Raw genomic sequence first — 21,462 nt, 5'->3', positions numbered from 1 at the left:
CCCAGAGCGCAGGAGATTTATTTTATTTTTTGATCTCAGGGTCGTGGGTTCGAGTTCCACACCGCGGGGCGAGAGTTCCCTGCGCCGCAAAGGGTTGGACTGCAATAATGAGCTGCGCGCAACTGCGACTGAAAACAGGCGGCAGCTTGTCAAAACGCCGTATCATAAATTCCATTTATAAATTTCATGTAATTTCAGTTATGTGTCATAAAATTCTAGATGCCGCTTGTGAACAAATATTTTAAAAAGAAAAAGAAAAAGAAACGGAAAGATCAAGAACAATTTGCAACCAGTGCGTGCAAAAGGTTAAAATGCTAGAACAAATACCGCAGCGTAGTCTTTCCTGAGTGTGCTTCGACTTGCTTTTATTCGGTTTGAGCAGGAATAGGATCCGGCCGACCCCACTCTTGATGCAAGAAAGTAAGGCGACCACCTTGGGTGGCACAATCCACAGGGGCAGCAGATCCCGATGCAGATCTTTGTTCCCCGATGTAGATCTTGATTCACCCCTTGTTCCCATTGCAGGGAGGGGTTCGCCTCGGTTCGCCTCGAGTGCCAAAATGTCTTGGGCCAGCCCTGAACAGGGTATACGGCAGTGCAGAAACATTGTTCCTTACTTGCATTGCAGGATCAGATGATCCGTGTGGTTCCTTCCAACTCTACAATTCTGTGATTCTACTTTTTTGTTGTTGTTTAGTCGTGTCCCCATGAACCAGAGCACGCCAGGCACTCCTGCCTTCCACTGCCTCCCGCAATTTGGTCAAACTCATGCTGGTAGCTTCAAGAACACTATCCAACCATCTCGTCCTCTGTCGTCCCCTTTTCCTTGTGCCCTCCATCTTTCCCAACATCAGGGTCTTTTCCAGGGAGTCTTCTCTTCTCATGAAGTGGCCAAAGTATTGGAGCCTCAGCTTCAGGATCTGTCCTTCCAGTGAGCACTCAGGGCTGATTTCCTTAAGAGTGGAGAGGTTTGATCTTCTTGCAGTCCATGGGACTCTCAAGAGTCTCCTCCAGCACCATAATTCAAAAGCATCAATTCTTCGGCGATCAGCCTTCTTTATGGTCCAGCTCTCACTTCCATACATCACTATTGGGAAACCATAGCTTTATATGGACCTTTGTCGGCAAGAGGTTCTTTCTCCCCCACACTCTCCACAATAACGCTGTGAGGTAGGTTAAACCGAGACATGCATATGTGTATTTGCATATGAGCAAGGTGTGTCTGTGTGTGTGTGTGTATTAGCGATGCCACAACACTGCCATGAACATAAGCCTGTTCCTTCTAAAATATATACCCGGCTTCGCGCGCTGCCTAAGAGTTCTGTGCCGCTCGGCTGCTTGCGGCTGTCCATAGAGGAATCTCGCTTTACCTTCCAATCTAGGCGCCTCCCTCTCTCAACCATTCATTGGAGAGAGAGAGAAACAGACCTTCAAAGGGGCGGGGGCAGCCTTTCAACGTCTAATTGGCTACCGGGCGCCAATCCTGCGATCCCATTGGCTGTCAAGTGGGAGGGGTGTGGAGGTGAGGGTCTCTCTCTTGTCTTCCGTCCCCCGGAATAAGATGGCGGCAGCCGTCGGGCTGAGGAGCTTTTACAAGGCGACGGGGCGCCTGGTAAGGGGGCAGTGCAGTGAAGCACATGAGAAATGGGCGAGTGGAGGGAGGTTAGGGGTGGGTGGGTTAAAAGCAGCTCCTCAGTCGATCCCGCGCCCCAGCGATCCTCCTCTGTGGAAAGCAAGCGATCTGGGAGGACCTTGCCTTGAAATCTGCCAGTGATTGCGGGTGTTTGGGCTCCATGGTTGCCCGCCATATGGTTGCTCAAGGCGGCTTGCAAGGATCTGAAGGGTCACCTGAATGAGGGTCGTCAAAAGTGGGGAATTGTGATCGACCCTCCTCCCCAAAACGCCCCTATCGTTAACACCTTAAGAGATCTCTGCTGCTGCAGTAGGTAGAGCGTGTCATCTTGGAAGGGTTGAACTAAAATTTTGCAGATTTCTCCCATGAGCATTGTCTTTAAAATACGTTTTTGAGGTGCAAGGAATTCAAATCTGCTCTTATTTTTGTGACCGGACTACATTTGGCTTGGTAGATCTGCGTTCCATTTTTTAAAAAAGCACATAAACTAGTTTTGCAGAACTGAAATCATGTTAATCTTACCATCTGAGAATGTAAGGCGATAGCGAATAAGAATAACAACATATATAACACCCATCCTTTTTAATGGTTTCTGCGCAATTTGTTGCACGTTTTGCTTAGCCAACAAAGCTAAATAATATTGATGTAACCGACATATCTTTTGCCTTACAACTTTTTAAGCACTCCTCAGTTTTTGGAAGTTGAAGAATTCAACACCCCCTACCGCTGCTGCTGTCTTGCCCATTTTTGCAGTCTTAGCTCTCTGAAACTTCCCAGTATAAAATCTGCTCTGCCACATTCGTATTTGTATATAAGGCTTTTGAAAACAACAGCAGTTTTTAACAGATTTGTTAATGAAAGGTGTTTTCCAACCACTGTTAGTGCTGGTGTCTTGATGAAGCTTCCATGTAACAGAGGCAGCATACCTCTGGGTAGCTCCCAGATGTTGGGACAAATTGGTGGTTTGAAGACAGGCAAGGTCCCCATTCTGCTGAGTCTAGGTCTGATCGGTGCCTGACTGGGAGACGTCTTGGAAGCCCCATGAATGTTGCCTGAGGTTACACGATGAATATTTAGGAATGTGAAAAACAAAAACCCAGGAAATTACGGTTAAAAAATGTCAAGTTGTTTATGTTTTGCACTTAGTCCTCTGAAGAACTCAGGGCAGCTTATGTATGGTCCCCAGGCAGTCTATACATACAGTAAAAAAGGTAAAGGTAAAGGACCCCTGACAGTTAAGTCCAGTCACGAACGACTCTGGGGTTGCGGCGCTCATCTCGCTTTACTGGCCGAGGGAGCCAGCATTTGACCGCAGACACTTTTTCCGGGTCATGTGGCCAGCATGACTAAGCCGCTTCTGGCCAAACCAGGGCAGTGCACGGAAACACTGTTTACCTTCCTGCTGGAGTGGTACCTATTTATCTACTTGTACTTTGACATGCCTTCGAACTGCTAGGTTGGCAGGAGCTGGGACTGGAGCTCACCCCGTCATGGGAATTCGAACCACCAACCTTCCGATCAGCAGGCCCTAGGCTCAGTGGTTTAGACCACAGCGCCACCCACATCCCTCCTGCCACCTGCATCCAAACTTCAGATCTTGTCACAGGACCTCCTGCCATTTGTCTAGTGGCCTGTCCTTTGTGAACCCACTGAGGGACTCTTGACCTGACATTTGTGGATGATGATTAGATTCTATGTGTGTCTTCTCCATTTGTGATGAACACTGTGAACAGGGGTATTTTACAATGTATTCAAGCTAGCAAATTTTTGTTAAACTGATATCATAGAGTTGGAAGGGACCCCGAGGGTCATCTACTCCAACCCCCTGCAATGTAGGAATCCTGCCCGCAGCCATCCCTGGATGGACTCGAGCCACCAACCTCCTGGTTAACAGCCAGACCCACTGACCCACTGCGCCGCATGGGACTAACTGCAAGTACATCCTTCACTTGAATCTTGTCTACATACATGCAGATTAATCTGGCATACAGTCAGAACTTGAAAACTTGAATTGGTAAATGATATGCATGTGCTTAGTTAAGTCTAAGCTTCTTTGATAATTCCATTGAATTCCACTGTGAGCTGCGGCTATTGTATGATAGTCCGATACCTAATCCCAATGTAAAGGATTGGGAATGAGAACAAGCCTGCTGTGTGGATCTTGGTGCAGTGTTTTGATTTCATTTAATGTCTGGTGCAAGTTTGTGTGTGGTTTGCAGGATTTGTGAGCTGAGATGCTGCTGCAGTCTACTTTGACTTCAGATTGTGTAAAAAAGTTTTGGCAGAAGTTTACTTCAGAAAGTAGTTAATACGCTGATGATGGACACTGAAATTGCCAGTTTCAGTACTTTATTCATGGGTGCTTATGATGGTATTGGGGTGGTTATACATGACCACACTACCAATACTGTTTACACTTGCAAATGTTTTTGCAAGTCCCTTAGCGTCCTGCTGGAATCCTGTAACTCTTTATACCCCAAATGTTCAGGCCTGTGTTTTTTTGTCCGGCAATACTCCCCCCTCCCCCATAATGGGCTAACATTAGGGAAGCATTGCAGAAGAAGCAATAACATGGAATGACGTTCTGATGGTCCTGTAAATTTCTTCCTAGTATAGGAGGGAAGAGAGTTTGAATATTCTTTACTCGGAGTTTAAACCAACTTTCCCACACAGGTCTCCTCTTTCCTGGACTTGCCAAGAAGATCATTGCTCAGTTTTTACTATGTGAAATGCTTGAGGTACTTTGCGGGACCTGCTACACTTCCTTATTAGGAATCGCAGCGGTTAACTTTTGTTTTAAACCATTTTAGGTTGATTCTAAGGCATCTTGATCTCTTTTGGGAAGCTGTGCCAAACAACATCTCTTTGAGTATTGTGCCGTTTTTGAAATGGAAAAACGGTGGCTTGTAGATTATTCTGCAGATGCTCTCTCACTGTCCTAATGACTTCAAAACTGGACTTGGGAGCAGGACACCCTCTGTGACTCCTCCCACCATTGATGGATGGATGAGACCTGATGCATTTCTGTGGCTGAGCAGCCCTCCAGCTTCTCAAAAGAAGATCTTCTGCAGCGCACCTGCTCCTTTGCATTCCTCCACTGCTTGAGAACATCGGCATAGGAATTCTCCCTCCCTTCCCACTATTTCACTAAGAAAGTAATAAGCAAATACGTGCAGTTTATATCCTACAAGAATAACATTGGTATTAAGATTACGTATCTGTGCCCTAAGTAAGTAAGCACCTATGGAAGATAATCAGTTGCACCTTCTCACTGCTGATTTTGACCTAATTGCAGCATTAATCTAGTTGTGATTTTGGTAAACAATATTGTAGTGATTGGGACCATAGCTCAGACAGATTGCTGGTGTGGTTTTTTTCTTGGTCACCCCTTCAAAGCTCTGATGAGCTTGTAAGATACAAAATGGCTACCTCTTCAGTGCTGCAGCATGGTCTATAGATGCACTGTGGACGTACATTTCCTGATATTGCCCAAAACTGAAGAGAAGGGGGCGGCTTCTCTTTATACGGAGCTCCATGTTGACTCCAAAGCCCAGAGCTAGTGGAATCTGATGGTAGTTTTTAATATGGTTCTTTACATTTCTTCTATACAGGCCCCTCAGGATTTTGAGGACAAATCTTCACTTTTTTGTTAACTTCCAATGAACACACAATATGGCAGAATTTGCCTTCTGAAACAAAGCAATTAATAACAATGAGTAAGATGCAAATGATAACATCTGCTAACTTTAATTGTCATTTTTCTCCCCCAATAATAAGTTTCTTCTGTGCACTTCTGACAAATTGAAAGAAGAGAATAAACGGCGATTTCAGTCGTGCTTGTCTCTAAGGCTTGTTTTTTGTTTCCTTTGCCAGCTCTGCGTCCACCATGTTAGATTGTACAGTAACTTCCGTTCGCTAAAGGCAAAATACAATTGTGGGCTTGACAAGCCCTCATGGAGGTATCGAAATCCACACCGATTGTTCAGAACAACTATTGGTGAGTTTCTTTCACACATAAAATTGTTTTATTTTATTAGGAGTTCTTGTCACTCCAAAGAGAGGCAAGGAAACAAGGAAGGATCAACATATATACTTGGAGCAATCTCAATTCTCCAAGTGTCAGGACTTATAGAGCCAAAATGGCAGCCAAAATGGAGCCATGGACAGTGAATGGTGTCCTGTTAGGGCAAATGGGGCACTGCCCTCCCAACCTCAGTCTGTTGTGGAAGCCACCACTGGGTATCAACATACTTAGGGAAATCCCGAGGTTTGCAAAAAGCCAAAAAACCTAAAAGAGGGGTGAGGAGGAACAAACCTCATGTGTGGTGGAGGAGCCCCAAATAGCTCAGATAAGACTGGTGTGCTCAGTGGCTATGAAATGCTGACTGGGGGGGACTGGTAGTAGGGTTTGAATAGGATGGAGTAGCTGAAACCCTGAAGCACTCCATTCTGCAGTAAGCGTCATTGAACACAGTCTTGAGGTAAAGTATGCAGCAATACATAGTTAATTCACAAAACCCAAAACAACATGGACCCAAAGTATCTTAAGGACCATCTGGTAGTTTTTACTCCACCTCAACTTACTGAGAACCTCTGATGGGGCACTGCTGGTGGTTCCCCATGCTTTGACTACAGACCAAGTATTTCATGGAGCAAGCCCTGCCCTGCGGAACTGCCTGCCACTAAAGGTTTGGCAGGCACTGTCCCTGCCTTTTTTCACATCTTCTGAAAATTGTTCAGATGGGTCTTCGCAATCAGAATTTTAACCCACCAGTACCTGCTGCTGATGTTTTATTGATATTTCTGCTTGGGTTTTATGGGAGTGGTTTTATTATGTTTTGTGTGCATTGAGCCTCCTTTAATATACTTTAGGAAAGTGAGGTTTATAAATATCTACATAAATAAACTGCTGGAACTAAGCAAGGCTGATGGGAGACTGCCTGAGAACCCTGTGTACCCCAACTTGATTCCACAAGTGAAGAAGATTGAGATTTAAATGTAATAAATAGGTTAGAAAGTGGGGACAGTACAGTTGTGCCCCGCAAGATGAATGCCTCACAAGACGGAAAACCCGCTAGACGAAAGGGTTTTCTGTTTTTGAGCTGCTTCGCAAGACGAATTTCCCTATGGGCTTGCTTCGCAAGACGAAAACGTCTTGTGAGTGTTCCGATTTTTTTTCGCTTTCCCCCCTTTTTCTAAGCCGCTAATCCGCTAATAGCCTTTTAGCCGCTAAGCCTTTAATAGCCGCTAAACCGCTAATAGCGCTAATCCGCTAAGCCGCTAATAGGGTTGCTTTGCAAGACGAAAAAACTGCTAGACAAAGAGACTCGCGGAACGGATTATTTTCGTCTTGCGAGGCACCACTGTATTGCACTTCTAATCAGCAGTTGTTGGAACCTGACTCTAATTGTATAGTTTGTACATAGAGCTACTCCATGCTGCTGTTCTGTTGCTTTGTTTGACATTTGTTCCCTTGTCTTTCCCCCTCCAAGTGTCACATGGCCAAATTGTCCAGTTCAAGCTCTCCGATATTGGAGAAGGGATTACGGAGGTGACGGTGAAAGAATGGTAGGTTCACTCGCTTCGTGCTACAGGGCTCCCTTTGCCTTGCACTTCCCTGAAAGTTGGAATAGCGTAGGAAAGGATGTTCGAGTTGTGTTAAGGCAGGAATCGCATTGTGTTGAGAGGCCCCTCACAAAATACACATACAAAGAAAAGGACATTGATAGGTAGAGCACTCCAAAGCTTTCAGTCTGCAGGTTAAAGTTCTGCTCCTAGCCATCACTGTTGTCACCTGGCAAAAGTTGAGCCATATAGAGCAGAGCCCCATTTTCTGACAGCAACTGGCACATGGCCCACTGTGGGGAGAAATGGGCCTTCAGCTTTGAAGTCCACTGATTTCAAGAGTATAGCTTGATGAATACTTCCACATAATTTTGGAAATATTTTTCTGTATCCACGGAAGATAACAGTGAGACATGAGGAACAACCAGTTGGCCAGAATTAGAGAAGGATGAGAAGGTGGACCTCAGCCACTTCCTTGAACAAGCTCTTTCAACCAGAGGGTCTTTCCACACACTGTGCCAGAAAACATAAAACTGAGTGTGCATTGGCAGTTTGAAGGGGGGGGCTGAGCTACGCTAGGGGCCCCACATATATCAAGGTTGCCACAGCAATTGGATGGAAGGTGAGGAAAAGCAGCTCCTTCCCTGAAACATCAGCCAACCATGATTTTACTCAATGCTGCCAACCCATTTCTGCCATATTTCCCATGGTTCTACCTGCAGCACCTATTTGGAGCACACCGTCTTATTGAAAGAATAGCATTAAAAAAGGAGAGATGCCAATTGTCCCATTGTTCTTTGATAACCCTCCGGCTTCTCTGCCGTGTATGTTACGCAGGTCTTTCTTTTTTCTTAGGTATGTAAAAGAAGGCGACGTCGTCTCCCAGTTTGACAGCATCTGTGAAGTCCAAAGCGATAAAGCCTCTGTCACCATCACCAGCCGTTACGATGGCGTCATTAGAAAACTCCATTACAACTTAGACGAAATTGCCCATGTGGGGAAACCGCTGGTGGATATAGAAACAGCTGCCTTGAAAGGTAACGTCAGTGGATTTCATCATTCTGTCTGGATGGTCTCATAGAATCAAATGTGAAATAGGTAAATGGGAATTTTAAAAACATAAAACCAGTTCTTGTTTCCAAGTGCTTTGCAAGTTGCAGGAGGTTCTTCACTAGGCAGGGGGGTGGGGGGAGTTTTATGCACTTCTCAATTCATTTTTAGAGCCTGGCCACTCAGTTATGTTACAAACAGAAGTCAGGATTCAGAGAACCATTTCAAGCGTGTACAAGGGCTTTGAGCAACAGACTCGGGTTCTTATTTCTTGTTGCCATATACAAGTCTTGGGCTTGCATCTTCTCCCCTTCTTCCTCTTTTGCAGGCCAGGTTGGAAGCTTCTGCCTTGCATTTTATAGAAACCACTAGGGCATCTGAAACCTGGGAAATTCTGGCCTGGTTAAATTCTGGTTGGTGAAAATAAGGCAGGATCAAGCCATACTTTCAGGTCCTAGCTTGTTCTCAGAACCAAAAGCATAGTTCCCTCCATTTGTACGTCACAGTGGTTTAAAATCAGAAGCATCCGATCTTGCCCTGCTGGCATGCAGAAGACGAGGAGAGGGGAGATAGGCGCACACAAGACTGCAGCTCGTTCTGATAGTGGGAAACCCTGGATTCCTGTACCAACTAACCCAGTCCACGTCGCAAACTGCTTTGGGGTGTCTCAAAAGCCGTTAGCTGTCTGCTATTCTATGACGCACCGTTGCTGCAGAGCCACAAGCCTAAAGTCCCTTTGAAAGCATGGAGCTAATTGTACACAGTGGTACCTCAGGTTACATACGCTTCAGGTTACATATGCTTCAGGTTACAGATTCCGCCAACCCAGAAATAGTACCTCGGGTTAAGAACTTTGCTTCAGGATGAGAACAGAAATTGTGTGGCGGCAGCGGGAGGCCCCATTAGCTAAAGTGGTGCTTCAGGTTAAGAACAGTTTCAGGTTAAGAATGGACCTCCGGAACGAATTAAGCACTTAACCTGAGGTACCACTGTATATCTTTGCACTATGGCCAGAGACGAGGGCAGGCTGAAGGCAACTTGGAAGCTGCCTCCCTTGGAGTGTTGTCCCACATCACTCCAGCGATGTGTGAAGGAAGGAACCACCATGCCGTAATCTAAACACGCGAACGGTCTCGTCTCACACGTGCCCAAGCTTAAGCGAAATAAACTGGCAGCATTGTCACTGGACCCACGTTCTCCTTTCCCTTGACAGCCGTTTTCAGTGCTGCGTTTTAAAGTTAACCCCTTTGTGTCCAACCCCTTTGTGTGCAGATGTCGCTCCCGAAGAGGACGTGGTCGAAACCCCTGCCGTGTCTCACGAAGAGCAGACCCACCAGGAGATCAAAGGCCACAAAACCTTGGCAACTCCTGCCGTCCGCCGCCTTGCCATGGAAAACAATGTGCGTTCCCTTTTCACTGAAGCGGGCCGCCTTGCGGTTGATCTCTTTTGCAAGGCCCGGTGTAATGCATTCACAAGCTGTGCTAACGTAACGGCTAACGCAGGGATTGTGCTAATGTAAAGGCTGACCAGAAGGTTTGATGCTTCGTGGCAGGAGTAGGTAACTTCTTGGTGGCTGAAGGTGGTACATTGCCTTCCTGTATGTTAGTGCCCCACCTCCCATATTGTGGGCTGGGCTTTACGGCAAGCCACACCCACCACATGCTATATTATGTCAAATGCAGTGGAGAGGCTTGCTGGGGATTAATGTGGGCTGAGAGACACCATGGAGCATGGAGAGGCTCTAAGGACTGCATTGCAACACTCATGACTTGATGAAGTGGCTTGCATGGCTAGCGTCAGGAATTTTGAAGCCATTCACTTCTTGTGCGGAATAGCTCTGTTAGAACACAAGAGTCTCTTAGTGATATATGATATGTGTGACTTTGCACGCAGTCCGGCACCCTTACCCATAATAGCACACAATGACAAGCCCCTTTTATGCAGGAGATGTTCTGAGTCCCATGTCATCAGGAGAAACCCCTCATGCTGCTCTCGCAATCAGGAGAACCTTGGAAGAAGCCCCGAAGCAGCCTGGGCCATCCTCAAGGAGTTCCTGGAAACACAAACGGGGAGTTTGAAGTGTGAGGCAGGCCGCGTAGTCCCATCTGCTGTAGAATCAGACTTGGAAGGTGCCCACAGCCAGTACAGGAAATACAGGGACACAGGTGGCGCTGTGGTCTAAACAGGGCTGTCTTAAGCATATGCGGCGCTGGGGTGCAAAGATCCGCCCAGTCCCCCCCCCCCCAGTTGCTCAGTCCCAGGCACACAGGAGGGCGGAGCCGGCTGGGCACCTCAGCGTCTTGCTGGCTCGGTCACCCCGAACTTGCGGCACAGCAGAAAAGCCTGCCATGGCGCTACGCCTCCCCACTGTCCCCGGAGCTTGTGGGGCTGGCAGCGGGGAGAAGCGTTCTTCTCCCCGCCGCCAGCCTTCAGACCAGGTCCGGGGAACCGAAGCCCGTGGCGCGCCCCGTGCTTCGGTCTGCAGGCTACTGCCTGCAAGCCTTGCGAGCCCGCGGAACTCCCAGCGGGCTTGCAAGGCTTGCGGATAGCTTCCTGAAGCCTGGAGAGCGAGAGGGGTCGGTGCGCACCGACGCCTCTCACTCTCCAGGCTTCAGCGAAAGCCTGCATTCGCCCCATAGGACGCACACACATTTCCCCTTCATTTTTGGAGGGGAAAAGTGCATCCTATAGGGTGAAAAATACGGTAACTTGCCTGCCTTCTCTCGCATTTTCTTTTGCCATTTCAATTAAAACGACGCGTTTCCTCTACTCATGCCCTATATCCAGAATTCTTTAGCTTGTGCTCTTATCTTTCAGATTAAACTGAGCGAAGTTGTTGGAACAGGGAAAGATAACCGTATCCTCAAAGAAGACATTCTCAATTACTTGGCCAAACAGACGGGAGCTATTTTACCTCTATCGCCAAAACCTGAAATTGTCGCGCCGCCGCCAACACCGAAGCCTGCAGCAGATAAGCCAAAGACTCCAAGAATCCCTCTGCCCATTTCCAAACCTGTCGTAATTTCACAGAAAGATAAAACAGTGGCCGTTTCAGGTAAATACATTAATGAAACCTCCTGAGGATCTAATATACAACAGCATGTGTAAAATATTTGTAAAGGGCAACTGAACAAGTAAAACATGAATATTTGTTTCTTCATTCATAGCGAAGCACACTGCTGGTGTTTTTCCACTTGTAATGCCAGTAGGATGTTGAGGAATGTGATGCAATTTTTTGTTACAATTAGAGATGAATCCAGGAAAATGGCAATGCAGAATTTTTGGGAGAGCTCATTCAGGCACTGATACTTACGGAAGCTTCCAAAGACTGGCAGGTCTGCTCCCCGCTCCCATCTATTCTCATATTAACCAGGAATCACCAGATTATCTTCCTGACTCCTGGAAAATTAATCCAGACACTGTCTTGGTAAGACTTCTAAGCCTTGGCATTCAGTGACATCACCATGCAGCAGGGCAGGGGAGAACAACACTCTGTTGTGGTGCAGTGCCAACATAGTGTATTTTCTGGTTACCCTGGTACTCTGGGTAACCAAACCATAGATATGGCCACGCGTCGTTCTCAAAACATCTCCCACCCAGGCATCGATAAATTCTGCACCCACTTAGCCTCAACAGTACAACAGCCTTGGATGCTATAATCTGTTCATTGGGCAAATACATTCTTACTGTACTGCAGTCTTCTGCAAATAAATAAGAAAGTATTTTCTCATATGGTTTCTCCCCCAGAGTTTCTCCTATGGCTTACTGGAGTCCCATCTGCGATATTTAACCTTTTTAATAGTTTTGATGGGATGCGGGTGGCGCTGTCGGTTAAACCACAGAGCCTAGGACTTGCCAATCAGAAGCTCGGCAGTTCGAATCCCTGTGACGGGACGAGCTCCTGTTGCTCGGTCCCTGCTCCTGCCAACCTAGCAGTTCGAAAGCACGTCAAAGTGCAAGTAGATAAATAGGTACCGCTCCGGCGGGATGGTAAATGGCATTTCCGTGAGCTGCTCTGGTTCGCCAGAAACGGCTTAGTCATGCTGGCCACATGACCCAGAAAAGCTGTCTGCAGACTCCCTTGGCCTGTAAAGCGAGATGAGCGCTGCAACCCCAGAGTCGGCCACGACTGGACCTAATGGTCAGGGATCCCTTTACCCTTTAACTTTAATAGTTTTGATGCCTATGTCTGAGGTTGTCATCATCGTCAGTTAAGTGGCATATAAATTTTGTTAAATAAATTTGAAGGAAGATGGAAAGCAAGGCAGGAAACCGGGACATCACTGGGCGTCGTTTTTCTTCTTCTCCCCCTTATTTCCAGGATTCCAGAAGGTCATGGTGAAAACCATGTCTGCAGCACTGAAAATTCCTCACTTTGGTTATTGCGACGAGATTGATCTCACGCAACTTGTCCAGCTGAGAGAGGAGCTGAAACCTGTAGCGCTCGAACGTGGAATTAAGCTCACCTTCATGCCTTTCTTTTTAAAGGTGAGGCTGAACCAGCAGGCCTTGCTAATGTGCAAAACGAGAGGGGTTTGTAAGAAGCTCAAGCTGTCCGTACAGTAGTTTTGATAAGATGCAAATGCATCAAATTGTAATACGTTTCAAGGGAGATAATTAATGTATGTGTCCTGGTGATTTTTGTGGACAGTCAGTACAGAAATCTATATAATAAATAATAAGAGTCCTTTAATTGGTAGACAGCACTCCTTCTTACAGGCTGTTACACTGACAACATATTTAGTTTTGCACGTATCCTTGGCTGCAACAATAGACTGACCTTTTAAAAAATGCTTGATTTTTTTCATGCTTCTCAAAATATTTTGAAAAGTGTGAGGCGTAGTCATGGTCCTCTTTCAAAATGCAATTCTTTGGGTGGGGTGCCTCAGAAGTTGTTGATGTTAGTATTTAATTTATATACCACCCTTCATCAAAAGATCTTAGAATGGTTCACAATAATGTTGTAATTAACAAAAAGGATCTTCCATCCAATAATTTTTTCCATCGAATACCAGAAATTACTTACTCTGACTGGAGACATTTCCACTGAAATGCTAGATAAAGAAAAGCCGATGGGCTTCTAAGCACATTTATTTAAATGAGGAGTGTGATTGTGTGTGTGTGTGTGTGTGTGTGTGTAGGGTGGAATCCAGCTCACAGAAGGGCATTTGATCCAGCAGAGGCATTTGCTATTGGAAGAAGAGGGGAAGACGATATCAGCCCATTCCCTCTTCCCCCATCAGCTCCATTGAGTTGGGGGACATGCCGGAACAGGGCAGAAGTGAGAAAGGAGAATTGGCAAAAAAATAAAATCCTCTTGCGTTAATAGGCACCTCTGCTCAATCAGAAGCCCTTGGGAGCATAGGATCTGCTTTAAACTGAGCCAGACCATTGGTCCATCTTGCTCAGTAAAGTCTTCACCGATGGGCAGTGTCTCTCCAGGGTTTCGGACAGGTATCTCTCACAGGTTTACCTGGAGATGCTGGAGCTTTCCGCATGAAAAACGGATGCTCTGCCACTATCTCCCTATGTACACGTATGCAGAAGCTATGTTGCACAGTTTCTGAAGCATGCAGCCTGTTGGCTCTGGCTGCTAGAATAATCACATTTGTCTTTCTTAAAAAATATTTAACAGGCCGCTTCTTTAGCCTTATTACATTATCCGATCCTCAACGCTTCGCTGGATGAAAACTGCCAAAACATCACTTACAAGGTTTGTATATTGGCATTCCTGTTACATTCTTAAGGGAGATCCAGCTCTGTTTTATGATGATTAGATACAGGGAGGGGGTGTTAGGGGAGGGGTAATACCTCTGGTGGGGGGACATGTTGTGCTCCTTGTGGGGTAGTTTGTCCACCTTGGGGTCTTCCCCCACACACTCTGCTCTCACCTGTGGCTCCTCAAAGTTGTCAGCATGTGATAGTAGCCACACCCTGGGAATGGCTTTGACTGGCCGGCTAAACCAGGTGAGGGGAGCCAATAGGCCTCAGACTCTTGGGGTTAAAGACTTCCCCTGCATGAAAAGACAGGCTCCAGTGGATTGAGCGGATGAGACCAATAGGGGACGAGAAGATAGTTTCTGCATGGGGGGCAGATGGGGCTCATCAACCTAGAAAGGGAGCCCATTGAGGAGGAGAGAGACTCCATCAGGCAAGGCCTCCTTCCACCTGCCTTGCCCCACCCTCTGCTTCTCAATATGTATTGTATTATTTTATGTACTGTGTCTTGCCCTTGTTTTATTGATTATAGTTTAGATATTATTGTAACTGTTGAGTGGATTTCTGTTTAACTTTTATATGTTGATATTATTATTTTATACTATTCTAATTGATTGTTGAATGTTACTTTTTTGATATAGGCTATTTTAAAGTTATGTTTTATTATCACATTTTTGAATTGCAATACAGTGGTGCCTCGCAAGAGGAAATTAATCCGTTCCGCGAGTCTCTTCGTCTAGCGGTTTTTTCGTCTTGCGAAGCAACCCTATTAGTGGCTTAGCGGATTAGTGCTATTAGCGGTTTAGCGGCTATTAGCGGTTTAGCGGCTATTAGCGGTTTAGCGGCTATTAAAGGCTTAGTGGATTAGCGGCTAAAAGGCTATTAGCGGCTTAGAAAAGGGGGGGAAAGCGGGGGGGAAATCGGAACACTCGCAAGACGTTTTCATCTTGCAAAGCAAGCCCATAGGGAAAATCGTCTTGTGAAGCAGCTCAAAAATGGAAAACCCTTTCGTCTAGCGGGTTTTCCGTCTTGCGAGGCATTCGTCTTGCGGGGCACCACTGTAGATTGTTATGTACAACATCTTCTTGTCTGAGCAGCCCAGGACCTCCATCCACACTAGCCAGGCTTGCATCCCAGGGTGCTCACTCGGGTGCTGCTAACGCAGTGGTTTGACTTCACCTGTGGAGGCGCACTCCATTGTCTCTCATGATTGATGCCAACAAGATACAGGAAATTATAGTTTGTACTGCAAGCAAGCAGGGTGCTTATGGGAGTACGTCAACAGCAGTTTGCAGCTTGCATGGGTTTTTTTTTGGGGGGGGTTAAATTAAAGTCCTGTATTTTATCCCAGTGTTACATCTCTCAGGAGTTCAGAGCAGCATACGTGGTTCCCCCCAACCCCATCTTTTCCTCAACACCCCTGCAAGTCAGCCTGAGGGAGAGAGCAATTCACCCAAGAGCCACCCTTTGAGCTTTCGCTGGTAGACTTGGAATTTGAACCCATGTCTTTCCAGCTCAGTTGACAGTACTGGGCTGCATCTAGCATTGCATGAATTGAAGTCCAGTTGTGGAGCAGGAAAGGGAGAATCTATTGGTCATGCCTTCTTACATCTTGAAGAGAAATTCTGTTTGGTCCAAAACAAAGATGGATATTTTTTATATATTCATTCATTCATTCATTCATTCTAGGCTTCTCACAACATTGGAGTTGCTATGGATACAGGGCAAGGCCTAGTTGTCCCTAATGTGAAGAATGTCCAGGCCTGCAGTGTATATGAGGTTGCTTCAGAATTAAATCGCCTGCAGAGCCTGGGGTCTGCGAATCAGCTGGGAACAAGCGACCTCACCGGGGGAACATTCACACTCTCCAACATTGGCACAGTGAGTTTGAACAGCCTTTTAAAATCCAACTCTAGAAACATATCTAGTCATATTGTTTTAAATACAACCGGGCCACAAATTATTACCCCATGGGGGAGGGAGAAACTGGTCTAGCTTTGGGGACTAAGCCCCTGGGAGGACAGGGGGCTAGATGAATGAATATTTAGTTATGTAAATACCCTACTTTTAAGCAGAAAAGGCTCCCACAGATGGATAATTATATCAGGCTAGCAACTCCCATCATCCCTGTCCCATCGGCCATGCTTAGGGCTGAGGGGAGCTGGAATCCCAACAATATCTGGGAGGGATTGGGTTCCCCATGCCCGGCTTAGATGATACCCACCGCTGCCAAAGTAGATAGTCCTGTTGGAGTTCATAACAGGGCAGTGGAGCCTGATGGTCTCTGTGGTGGGTGGAGGAGGGGTGGTGAAAACAGCTACAAGTGGAGATGGCGAAGGTGTCTGTTGACCTTGCGGTCTGTTGCTTCTCTTCCTCACAGGGCATTTGGAATATGAGAGAGTGGTATGGGGTCCCTGCCATGGGAGCATATTCACCCAGTGCTTTACCAGTTGCTTTGGCTCCCGGTGGAGTATAGGGTCAGGTTCGAGGTGCTGGTTTTGCCCTTTAAAGCCCTTTGTGGCTTAGGGCTCTTGTATTTACGGGACCGCCTCTCCTGGTATGCCCCGCAGAGGACCTTAAGGTCCATTAATAACCATAGTCTAGAGGTCCCAGGCCCTAAAGAAGTCAGACTATTCTCCACCAGAGCCAGGGCCTTTTCAGTGATGGCTCCGACCTGGTGGAATGCTCTGTCCCATGAGACTAGGGCCCTTCAGGATTTAACCTCCTTCCGTCGGGCCTTTAAGACAGAGCTATTCCACCTGGCCTTTAATTTGAATTCAGCCTGGTTTTTATTTCCCTTTTCTTCCCTCCCGCTCCCCTTTTATGAAGATCACCCGCGCTGAGACCCCACAGCTAATTCTCCCCTGGCCTCCTTGCTGGCCTAAGTAGGACCAATTCAACCAGCTAGCCCTGGGAATTATCTAATGCTTATTTCCCCTAAATTGATTTTTGATTTTTGAATTTTATTGTTATTCATGTTTTTATACTGTATTTTATGCTGCTTTTGTAATTAAGTGTTAAACTTGTTGTTAGCCACCCTGAGCCCAGTTTTTGAACCGGGAAGGGCGGGGTATAAAAAAATTATTATTATTATTATTATTATTATTATTATTATTATTATTATTAGGCCCCCCATGAAGAGTAATGGTGTTATGTACATGCGAGCACACATAGCAAACAACTCAACATGCACAGCTTCACCCATGGGCTGGGAGGGGGGGAATTGTTTCCCCCAGATTAAAGATCACCTAATACAGATATCATCAGAAAAAAATGCTTGTTTATTTTATTTTTTTATTTTCCAGATCGGCGGTACCTATGCAAAACCCGTAATTCTTCCTCCTGAAGTAGCTATTGGCGCTCTTGGGAAAATACAAGTATGTTGATTCTGAGTGATAAACCTACAATTTCAGTATTGATTCAGTATTGATCACTCCCATACGTTTTTGAATGCATTTTCAAGACCAGTGTCTTTTTTTTTCTGGGGGGGGGCGCAGGGGTATGCATACCCCTACACATTTTGTGAATCTTAAGTTTGGCCTCATTGAGGGGCAGTATTTTAATACGAGGAGGAAAATGAGAGTACCCCTAAACATTTTTAAAGAAAAAAAGCACTGGTCACAACGCTCTGCAAGCGTTTGTTGCTTTTCACCTAAGGCATAAGCCCCATAGTGGGAATTGGTTTTGAGCAAATATGCACAGGATTGTGCTGTAAAGGTAACTTGAAATAAAAGCATTTTCCTCATTTGCAGATTTGCTGTCTGCTCCGTTTAGGCCTTTAGAGAGAAAAATCACACAACTGACTGTTTTATGAGTGATACTATCAGTTTTGTGAGGCAAGCTTTCAGAGTCAAGAGGGGAAACTCTCTCATCCACCTAATTTCAGGGCCTCTTGCGTATCCAGGGCAATAGCCAAAGGTGTTAGAGAGTTCTGATGTATTAATAATACTTCATTAGTATTCTCTCCTTTTCTTCCTGGATTTTTAGGGCCTTCCTCGGTTTAATGCGAAAGGTGAAATATTTAAAGCACAGATAATGAATGTGAGCTGGTCGGCCGATCACAGAATTATCGACGGCGCTACCATGTCCCGTTTTTCCAACTTGTGGAAATCTTACTTGGAGAACCCTGCTTTCATGCTGCTGGATCTAAAATAAAGAGGACTAATGCATGGATGCATCGTTTAAATTTTGAAACTGCTATCAAGCTAGCTATGCTAGCAAGTGTCCTTAAATACTACATTTCACAATTCAGTGTGTGAATTGTGTGATCACTTACAAGGTGTGATCAATAGGCCTTTCTGATCACTGGTCAGTGTACTGATTAGCTGTTACATTTTGTCGGGCTGAGTAGGTTAGTTTGTAAATTGTTAGGCTAGAGACTGTCATACTAGACTGTCATACTTTGGCTCTTTGGTGCGGCAATGAGAAATCGTATGTTGATAACAGGCCGTATTCCACTACACTGACATTGCCAGATGAAGGTTACTAGCATTTATTTTTTAACTGCTTCTGCTGTTGGTAGATTAATCTTTTCTCAGAATTTGATTGGAAACAGGGGTTTCTCTTTCACAAAATAAAAGGGATGTTACCAAGTTTCTGATGCAACAAACGCACAAATCATGTTCAAATAAAATGCTTTTATTGCTTATTTTATTAAATACACAGGGATGGCCTTTCATTGGTTATTGATGCTAGCATTTCTTTTCCAAACGTCCTTTCTGCCTAAATTAATTTCTGTAATATGTGAAGCAACTGTCGGCAAATGGGAGTATGTCCAATAGGAGTAAAGTTTGAAGCTCATAACAGGGCACAGCTTAATTAAGGAGCCATAAATGAAACTCATACAAAATGGAGGTTCTTCAGAATCCCAAGTACGTTGACTTTGGACAGTTATTGGTGCTCCGTATCAAGAGGGTATGGATAGGTATTTTGTGTGAAATCTAATGAATGTAACAGAGGTGCCCAAAGGATAGTTTGCACAATACGTTTGTTTATTTCACTGTCCTCCGCATGCTGCTGTGAACCAGGGGCACAGACTCCTGGGGGCCCAGCCCTTTTGGGGGACACCCCCCCCAATATTTTGGGGAGCCCAATGTCCAGAAAACAGGAGGAGGTCTGAGCGTGGTCAGCTTCCGTAACCAGTTCCTCCTCTTCCTGCTGTGGAGGGGAAGGAGGGTCCAAACAGCCCCCTGCCAATGGCAGCGGGAGAAGGAGGAGTAGCCATTGGCTCTTGAAGCTCTGACATCATGTGTGACATCAGCCCCCCACCCATCGCCCTCCCAATCTGGCACCTCTGGTGTGGACAAATGTAATTTGTGAAGCAAGCCACCACAGATAGACATAGCTGACATCACTTCCTGTGATCAGAGAGGCACCTTTTGAGCCAGCGCAATAATAAAATTTGCCAATGGCCAATTCCTCTGCGTTAGGTTTCTCCACATGGGTGCATGCCTGGGTTTGGAAAGGAGGCTGTTAAGTAGGAAGTAAAGGCATACAGCAGAAAGGTGTTTGCCCATTCACATGAAATGAATACTTTGAAGAGCCGCTGGGTTCAAGTGGTTTCATCTGGGGATTTTCCACAGCGTCGCTGGAGTTCCCGATCCCTTTTTCTGCACGTGCATTTAGAGCCGAAGAATGGTATCCAGTTAAGTCGCTGTGTGCACAGGAATTGCCCCTCAAATCGTCCCCCAAATCTGCTCGGAAGGCTATTCCAACTCTATTGTGCAATTGTGGACTGGACTTCAGAACAGCGAAAACCTGAGATGCAAGCAGAAAGGGGTTTGAAGCAAGCAATACACAAATGCACAACTGTTTAGGGAGATTTAAAGTGACCTTAAAAGTGAGCGTGCTGGATTAAAGGCTGTACGTGACAGAAACTAAAAGGCACTTTAAAGAAAGAAAATAAAATAAGCTTCTAAAAATCATATGGGAAATGATCATACGCTCAAGATGCTTGACAGAAGCTTAGTATTGCACGCACAGCATATTTTCAAACAATATTGTACTGTATCCTCATTGTGAAAGTTATTTGGTTAAACTCCTAAATCGTGTATGTTCATTTTTTATTTTCTATTAAAACAAACACTCCTCTTGTCATCTGTGAGAAGAAAGTTGAGGTGAAATATCAGAGATTTAGAGACCTAAAGATGTGAAATAATACTCAAGTCTCATATAGATCTGTGAGGAATTTTGTATTCACTTTTGCCGATTAAAAAACAATTACTATATACTGTCTTAACATTTCTTTTAAATTGTTTTCTATTCTTGAATAAATCTTTTATTACAACCTTTGTGATTTGAGACTTTTATCTGAGGGTATTTTGTGGCTTTAAATCCACCAAGAACATAAATCCACATACTGGGCAAAATCCCAAATACACACCATTCGTCTTATCGCATGAAAGTAGCCGTTTGAGCTCATCTGCAGAAACTTGTTTCTTTAAAGATTTTCCGTAGTGCCAGCAGCATTCGGTCTCCTTTTTACCTGCATGCTGACACAAAGACTGGATCAAAAAGTGGATGTAAATTCAGATCCCAGAGGAAAAGTGGCTTTGTGGCAAGCTACAGGAAGAAATGGACAGTAATGAGTGGGAATATCAGAAGTAGGGGAAGACCGAGAGATTTTGCAAGAATCTGGCTGGGTAATGCCAATTTTTCTGTTTCCCTCCTCACTTCCTTTCACCGCAGCAAATCATCATAATGTTTACAACAGCCAGGATTTACGTATAAGCTAAACAAGCTATAGCTTAGGGCCCAACTCTCTTGCCCCCCCCCCCCAAATTATGAGTCTTTGTAAATTGTGTTTCTAAAGGAACTTCTTTTATTGCCAAATGCCAATGTGTTTGCATTATTAAGTTTGTTATGAATAAAAAATCATTTTAAGTTAGAGCTTAATGATTATTTCACTATTAATATACTTCTTAATTTTATTTCACTATTAATATACTTCTTAATTGTATTTCACTATTAATATACTGTATTTTTTGCTCTATAAGACTCACTTTTTCCCTCCTAAAAAGTAAGGGGAAATGTGTGTGCGTCTTATGGGGCGAATGCAGGCTGCGCAACTATCCCAGAAGCCAGAACAGCAAGAGGGATTGCTGCTTTCACTGCGCAGCGATCCCTCTTGCTGTTCTGGCTTCTGGGATTCAGAATGTTTTTTCTTGTTTTCCTCCTCCAAAAACTAGGTGCGTCTTATAGAGCGAAAAATACGGTACTTCTTAATCATATTTCAGTTCAACAATTACTTTGATAAAATGTATACGGTGGTGCCCCGCAAGACGAATGCCTCGCAAGACGGAAAACTCGCTAGACGAAAGAGTTTTCCTTTTTGGAGGTGCTTCGCAAAACGAATCTCCTATGGGCTTGCTTCGCAAGACGAAAATGTCTTGCGAGTTCCTGCGGGGTTTTTCCCTTTCCCCCCTTTTTCTAAGCCGCTAAGCCGCTTATCAGCTGATCCGATAAGCCGCTAAAAGCTGCTAATAGCGCTATTCCG

At 45.2% G+C, this 21,462-nt stretch overlaps 1 protein-coding gene across 1 annotated transcript; it reads left to right on the top strand.

The window, feature by feature from the left end:
* Positions 1-1,502: 1,502 nt before the first annotated feature.
* On the top strand, positions 1,503-20,253 carry DBT (dihydrolipoamide branched chain transacylase E2). The gene is made up of 11 exons (XM_083511168.1): positions 1,503-1,612; positions 5,507-5,630; positions 7,126-7,201; positions 8,054-8,235; positions 9,521-9,648; positions 11,067-11,304; positions 12,571-12,737; positions 13,885-13,962; positions 15,657-15,848; positions 17,273-17,344; positions 17,955-20,253. Exons 1-11 carry the CDS (start codon positions 1,562-1,564, stop codon positions 18,120-18,122), a joined length of 1,476 nt encoding a protein of 491 aa, XP_083367294.1. The 5' UTR covers positions 1,503-1,561; the 3' UTR covers positions 18,123-20,253.
* Positions 20,254-21,462: the final 1,209 nt, after the last annotated feature.

Source organism: Podarcis liolepis, assembly GCF_965112155.1.
Source record: "Podarcis liolepis genome assembly, chromosome: 6".
NCBI classification, from domain to species: Eukaryota; Metazoa; Chordata; class Lepidosauria; order Squamata; family Lacertidae; genus Podarcis; species Podarcis liolepis.
Note: the sequence above shows the minus strand (reverse complement) of the source record. Positions and strands in the feature narration are given on the sequence as shown.